The sequence below is a fragment of the Amborella trichopoda genome, chromosome 12, assembly GCF_054954075.1.
Source record: "Amborella trichopoda isolate Santa Cruz 75 chromosome 12, AtrichopodaSantaCruz75HAP2 v2.0, whole genome shotgun sequence".
NCBI lineage: Eukaryota > Viridiplantae > Streptophyta > Magnoliopsida > Amborellales > Amborellaceae > Amborella > Amborella trichopoda.
The window spans coordinates 42934810-42942570 of record NC_142347.1 but is presented as its reverse complement, the minus strand read 5'-3'; the positions used below and the strand labels follow the sequence as shown (position 1 = coordinate 42942570).

Sequence of the window (7761 nt, the reverse complement as noted above, 5' to 3'; positions counted from 1 at the left end):
CACGTGTTTGAATTTTGTGTTATATATAGGAAAAGTCTTCCTAACGCCTATAGGCGAAAATAAACAGTGATTTCGTCTACCTTTATCACCGTCTAAAGTTCATTGCACGGTTACGATTGTCCAGTAGTGTTTTATTTTTCATTTTTTTTTTTGTACAAATCGGAATGATCTAAAATTTGGATAGTGTGCACATCTTAGTGAGGCGCACTTAATAAATAAAAATAAAAAATTCATAAAAAAATTTTGATCAAAATACCTTTGAAACATTTCGGAGGTATTTTGGTCAATTTATTTCACATAAAATTTTTTTTTTTATATTTTTTGTAGATTCGTCTATTTTTTATAAATACACGCTCCAAATTTCAGATCATTCCAATTTGTAGAAAAAAAAAAAAATTAAACACTACTAGACAATCGTGACCGTGCGATGAACTTTGAATAGTGATGAGGGTAGGCGAAATCACTGTTCATTTTTTCCTATAAACGTTGCGTAGTGTTTTCATATATATATATATATATATATATATATATATATATATATATATATATATATATATATATATATATATATATATATATATATATATATATATAGAGTAATAGGTTGGTGGAGCAAACGTTTTTCAGAACACGTATTTATTTTGGAAATATGTTGGTGAAATACTTTTGATCAATTTTTTATTGGATTAAAAAAATTCAAATTAATGAAGACAATTGTAGAAATACTTTTTAGAAAGTTGCAAAAAATATATGCACCATGATCATCATTTTACATCATTAAAGTAGAATAATAGAGAGAGATCTTTCACATACCAAAATTAATGTTCATATATTTGCCAAAAAGGCGCCAAAATTAGTATTCTTCTATTTTACCATAAAGACAACGTATTTTTTATTATAGTAAGTAATGAGGTATTTATTCTGATTTATTTAGTAAGTTCGCATTCACAAGTTATGGAAATTTCAAACTAAAGATAAATAAAGTTCAAACTAGTTTTGAATTTGGAAGTACATACAAGTTGGAATTTTTTGTATGGAAATTTAATTTTGAAAACCAGTAAATATTAAAGTTCGAAACCAAAAATAAAGGAAATTTTCAAAATCCGGAAACCGGAATAATATAAGGGCTCATTTGGATACCCAAAGATGCCTATCCCGGGAAGATAACTCTCATAGAATATGCATATCCTAGAATTGGCAAATCCTGGAAGATGGTGGTATGCTATTGGGATAGCATCTGGAAACTCTTATCCTAAAAAGTCTCTATCCATTCCAGATAACATTGACCAAAATTCTTCCAAAATGTGGAGATGCATCTACATGGGAGATGCATCTCTGTGCATTTTTGTGATCTTAGTAGTGTAAATCAACGAACTCCATGGACATACATCTATAAGAAGGATACCTCAAGAATAGTAGATCTCATGGATTACAAGCTTTAAAAATAAAGTATTTTTGTTTTCAAGCGTTCACAAATTTGTCAGTAAGTACTTAGAATTTTATAAATGAGGATACTTCAAATTTCGTAATTAAAGATAAAAATAGATTTGAGGCTATCATAGAGTTTTCGGATATCAAGACTAAATTTTCCAGAGTTTTGAGGGGTTGTGATCATACACTTTATAAAATCTTGTTGTTTTCAAAAGCTAGAGTTTGAGGTTGAGGAAGCCCTTTAAAGAAGGCTTGGGCATGGAGTTGAAGACCTTGGCCACTGGTTTGAAAACCAGAAGAACTATGATCTTTGCCTATGGTTTCATGTTTGCCTTCATCTCGTTAATTGCCTTTTTATTCTTCAGGCAACTCTTTTCTCTGGTTATCAAACATTTTTTGGAGTAGCTCGGGGTCTGATTCTTGTTCTTCTTCACTCTCTGCTGTTTCACTCTCTATATCCTCCTCCTCGTCTTCTTCTTCATACTCTGGAGAATGGAGAGATCGAGGGCCATGGCCATTAGGTGTAGAGAGAGAAGGGTTTCGCAGAGGAAGTTTGGCCATTGGGTATAGAGAGAGAAGGGTTTCGCAAAGGAAGTTTGGAGCGATGGGAGAGATAAGGAATGGAGCTTCCATGGCGCTCACCATACAACCAGAAAAATCTTAGAAAAAACAGAGGACAGAAAATACCAGAAAAAGTGCAGAAGCCCTAACATCAGCGTTTAAAGTTCAAATGGCCAAAAGTTTAGAACTAGAAAACCCTAAAACGAAATTCGATCAGAAATGGACTCCCATCCCAATAGAGAACAAACAGCGAGGATAGGAAAATGGAGTCCAGATAATTGATAAAGGCCAGTTAGAGAGAGAAAAGGGCAGTTAGTTAGAGAGAGAAAATATTGCACTCCGATGAGTGGGCTGAGGTCTAGAAGAGGGTTTCGGCTTCCTCTGAAACTCCACGAACTGAAGCCCAGTGTGGAAGTCGACTCGACACTATGAAGAAGAAAATATATTGAGAATTGCAGAGTCCAAGGCTTAAGGCCACACTGCATCTACGAAATGGCCCTGTTTCAACATCACCAACATAATAAAATAAAACGAGGATTAAGTGGAAAAAACACTGTAATTTTTTCGCCATGGATATTTTTTTCTTTGACATCTAAACTAAACTGGCCCTTTACAATCTTTTACACGCGGGAGGGGGTGTGAACTTCCTCGAGACTTGCCCAAGCACTTACGTTTTCTCCATTTTTTTAGAATGTGAAACCACTTAATTAACTTCAATTAATTAAAGATGACCTTCATTATCATTCCTTTGTTTCAAACCTATTAAATTACACACAACCTTGGGCGCTCGTAGGGTAATCCCGCTCGACCACTCTATTATATGGCCTAGCAGGCAAATCGTGCCAATAGGATCTTTTTTCGTTAGGGAAATTTTTAGATAATACTTTTTATTACCTTGTAAAAATTAAACATAAAAATAACTTTCAGCTTTTGGAGCTCAAATCTCACCATCTTTCAAATAAATATTTGAGGGGTAAAATAATTTAGAGATTTTTTTATAAGATAGGTAAAAATAGTCTAAAACGTGGTGTAATACACAATACATATATATGGGAGTGCCAATGGTTCTATAGTAATGTAGTGAAGCAATATTCAAAAATCGTGTTAGGGATATATATATACTATGTTATTCTAATAAACGACAATTAAAAAACACAAAATTTGAAAACATCTTAATTATTTTTTTCTTTGGCCATAGGCCATCTATTTTCATGAGATATTTAGATCTAAGCTTTATTCTTCTCTAAAATGTCACTAAACACCTGAAACCATTAGATGTATCATTGGTTGGTTTGTGTTTGCTGTATTTTCATACAAAATTTTAGAACAAAAAATTTAAACTTTATCAGGAATGCCTTTCCCTTTGAGTCGATTTTATATCAGACAGCTTGAAATGATTGTGATCTTTGTAAAAGTGCTTAACGTGACAATGATTTTTGTAAAATTGTATAATCCCATGGTATAATTTCTTACAATTTTCCTCCTACCTCCTTTTTTTAGAGTGAGTGTTTGATGGTGGTTAGGGGTGTCACCTGGTGTGATGATAAAAGGCTAGCAGGAAGTTTCGATTCTTAAGACCGATCACTTTTGGTGTGATGATAAAAGGCTAGCAGGAAGTTTCGATTCTTAAGACCGATCACTTTGTGTATAAGCTAAAGGTTAGTTTTGAAAACAGCCACTTTTTATATAAACCAAAGGTTAAGACTGATTCCAACCCACCCCTCCAGAAAGTCTGTTTGGGCGAGACAAGCACCGGCTTACGTCCCTTAGTTTTTGACTGTGGTTCCACCAAATCTTTTCCTCAATACGCTTTGCCTAACATAAAGGACCGATTGGCCAATTGGCAAATCCGTCGTACTTTCTCTCTCTAAAAATAACCTTGACACCCTTTATTTGCGAAGCGTTAAGTTCCTTCTACACTTTCTCTCTCTAATTGCAGAGAAGCACTCTGCGGAGAAACCTACTCAAACGATGAAAATTTTACCCAATTATTACACCATCTTTTAAATTTTATCCTTGATTCAGAGGAACCTCTGTATTTATCCGACATTGAATCTAAATGTGGATAAACACGATCTAGAGAGAGAAATTTTCCCCAATTATTTCACCATCTTTTAAATTTTGTCCCTAATTTAGAGGAACATGTGTATTTGTCCGACATTTAATCCAAATCCGGATAAAACAAGTTAGAGAGAGAAAGTAGCAGCGGCTACAATTTCGCCACGAGGAAAGTGCCAGTCTTAAATGGCAGCGTCAACGCCACGACGATATCAAATACGTGTCTTTAGTGAGAAACTCTTCCCTAAAAAAACCTAGAGAGAGAAACCTATTCCAAAGCTAAGTCCAAATGATGAGAGAGAGAAACCGAATCCTTGAAATAAATATCAAATAAATCCAAGTGATGAGAGAGACAGAGCCTATGTCCAAATGATGAAATGAGAGAGAAACTCAAAATATCAAATGATTCCAAGTGATGAGAGAGAAAGCGTCCGAATGATGAGAGAAAAAACCCATCTCCAAAAAGGATAAGGTCGTCCACACGATCAGCCGGCTCAGCGGATAAGACCTGGCCATTTACACTGCATTTTCTCTCTCTATAAATACCGCTGTTTATGCGCTCATATCCTCGTCTTTTATGATCACAGGTTTTGGAGAGGAAGAGAGATCAATACCCATCTTATCATTTCTGGGAGTCATACTGGTTTTGCATTGTAAGTTCTAGAGAGAGAGATTTGAGTGGGCTTGTTGAGGAGAAAGAGCTAGGGTTTGGGGCTGTAATGGCTGCTTTTTCGATTGCGGGGAGAGGTTTGTTGCATAGTGGGTTGTGGAAATCTAGAGAGAGAAAGGGAAGGGGGATTAGGATGGTCAATGCGAGATCAGGGAGTTTGATGGAGGAGTATAGGACACTTCGGATCAAACCAGGAGCTTCTGAAATGGATGTCAAGAAGGCGTTTCGTCAGCTTGCTTTGCAGGTGGGTTTCTCTCTCTATCGTAATGGGTTTTTTTAAAACTTTTCTGGTGTTTTGATTGAATGGGTATTTGATCTATTTTCATTACTTGAATAGATCAACTGAATAAACCATTTGATTGATTCTTAATTCTATCTCTCTCTAATGGACTTTTCTTTAAGTCCTTTTTTTTTTTTTTTTTTTGAATGTTAAGCTTTTCTTCTCTTTTTGGTATTATTTATTAATTTTTCCATCTTTTAGTGGATTGTGATTGAATGGGTATTTTTGATCTGTGATCATGTCCAATAATACCTCCTATTTTATAAATCCATGATTAATTTGGCACTCACTTTATTTTTATTCTCTTCTCATTTTATCTATAGTCTATTGTCACCCACTTATATAAAATTTTAAATTTATTATCCGTCCTTTCTTCTTTTCTTTTTTTCCCTTTTTTTGGGAGTTTTGTTTTGGTAATCCCTGATGAATGTATGAATATTGGGAGTCTGATGTTGGTTATTTTGTGTTGGGTTTTCCAGTATCATCCAGATGTTTGCAAAGGTAACAATTGTGGGGTTCAATTCCACAAGATCAATGAGGCTTATGATGTGAGTACTCTCTCTGTTTGATTTTGTTGTGTATATTATCTCTCTCTCTTATTTTTCTTTTTTTTGTTTATAATATTTAAATCTCTCTCTAATACACAAATACATAGTATAATATATCTCTCTCTTTTTTCTTTTTCTTTTTTTTGGTATAATATCTAAATCTCTCTCTAACACAACACATACATAGAAGGGTAAGTGATTCGAGAATATGATGATTATTTGCAGATTGTAATGAGAAGTTTGAGAGAATCAGAAGGAAAAGAAGAGAATGGGTATGAGAGCAGTGATGAGATGAGAGGGATGTATGATTCTTCAAGTTGGGACTTATGGGAGGATTGGATGGGTTGGGAAGGTGCTGGAATTAGGGACTACACCTCTCACATCAACCCTTACATTTGAATTCACTCTTCCTATACCTTTTTTCACTTGCTCTATGTAAATGCTGTAAATAAATAAAGCATTCTTCCTGGTGTAAATCCTAAATGCTGTAAATAAATAAGCATTCTTCCTGGTGTAAATCATCTACAAATTGGACCTTTTCTATATTTTAATGAGAAGGTCAAAAAAAAAAGTGTTACCAGACCCTCTATTTCTATCTTATAAATTTGGTTATTAATTTGTGGTCTCTCCTCTCCTCTATTTCTTTGGGTATCTCTCCTCTTCTCCTCATTTGATTTATGCTCTTGAGATGGGGATTTAAAGCTAGAGAAAGGTGACAAGGGTTGAATACTCTTTGTGATCCTGAAGGACCATGTTCCATTTTTTAATTTTGTTTTTGGATAATTCATTTTAAATTATTTGTGGAACGTCAAATTTGGTCATCAACGAATTTGTACTAATTTAATTTGGTACAAATTTGGCCAATTTTGGTCAATCACATGATGGATCTAATTAGCAAATTCGTACTAATTTTCGAACTCCGATGGTAAATTTTATTTAACACAAAAACAATCAAGAGTTGTAAAAGATCCTAAATTCATCTCTAAAATAAGAAGATAAAAAGGTGATTTGAGTTCAAGATACCCTCCCATATATTTACCCAAAAAAGAGACCCTCCCCTATATGTTGTATTTTGGGAAGGGGTAACCGGACAGGAAATTAGTACTCTTGGAAGAACACCTTCATGTTCTATTTTTTCTTTTTACAACCAGTGGCTTGGGTAGGTAAAATGAGTCATTTCTCATGGCTATAAAAAAGTTTGTAGGTGATTTCAATCTGGATGGGCTAATGCTATTGGGTTAAATGATAGGGGATTATACACAATTAAACCATTTATCTTTTGATACAAGAAATTCACAATTACTTGTAAATAAATTCACAATTACTTGTAAATATCCATTGTTATAAACAAATTTGTAGGTGATTTCAAACTGGATGGGCTAATTCTATTGGGCCAAATAATAAGAGATTATATACAATGAGACCATTTACCTTTTCATATGAGGTCATAATTATTTATAAATATCCAATGTGAAATTTGATATTTTGGGTGTGTGACAAAAGTCGAGAAAATTTCTTTTGAAGTTTGAGATTAGTCAATGGAATAAATACAACCTCCAATTTTAAATCCGATGGTCAAGATTAATTGTAATTACCTTTTACTTAAAGTACATGGTCTCATTGTATGCTTTTCCTGTGACCACCTTGTACTTGTATGGTTTCATTGTATACTTCTCCAAATAATAAAAGGAGAGGTTTGTATAAGGTGCCTACTTTATATTATCTTGAGGTTTGTTCCAAATAATAAAGAGTGAGGTTTGTAAAAGGTGCCTACTTTATGTTAAAAAATAATTAAATTTTTTTTTTGGAAGATGTAGTTCTTGTGATTGAAACCTCCAAAGTCATTAAAGTTTAATTAAAATTTTCTTGGAAGATGTAGTTCTTGGGATGGAAACTTCTAAATTTTCTTGGAAGATGGAGTTTTGTGATGAAAACCTCTCAATTGGTGAAATTATCTGTTGAACCCTATTTATGAAATTAAATTTAAAAAATGGTGTAGACCAACCTTTATGATTAACATTTGAAAATCTTGAAAATAGATAGTCTAGATAATTTGTTACAATATGCATATTTTTTAGAGCTTGAATTTTTTTGTTTGTTTGTTTGTATCTATACGTCTAGACTTTTTTGTTTATTTGTTTGTATGTATACATCTCTAGGTCGAGATGATTAATTGGAAGGTTTTTCAACACTGGAATACTCTTTATACTTAT

The 7761-nt window shown here is 33.5% G+C and overlaps 1 protein-coding gene across 1 annotated transcript; it reads left to right on the top strand.

The window, feature by feature from the left end:
• The first annotated feature begins 4620 nt into the window (after positions 1-4620).
• LOC18435273 (chaperone protein dnaJ 8, chloroplastic) lies at positions 4621-6173 on the top strand. Its single transcript, XM_006845320.4, has 3 exons — positions 4621-4964; positions 5480-5548; positions 5774-6173. The coding sequence occupies exons 1-3, from the start codon at positions 4770-4772 to the stop codon at positions 5945-5947; spliced, it is 438 nt and encodes a 145-aa protein (XP_006845383.1). The 5' UTR covers positions 4621-4769; the 3' UTR covers positions 5948-6173.
• Positions 6174-7761: the final 1588 nt, after the last annotated feature.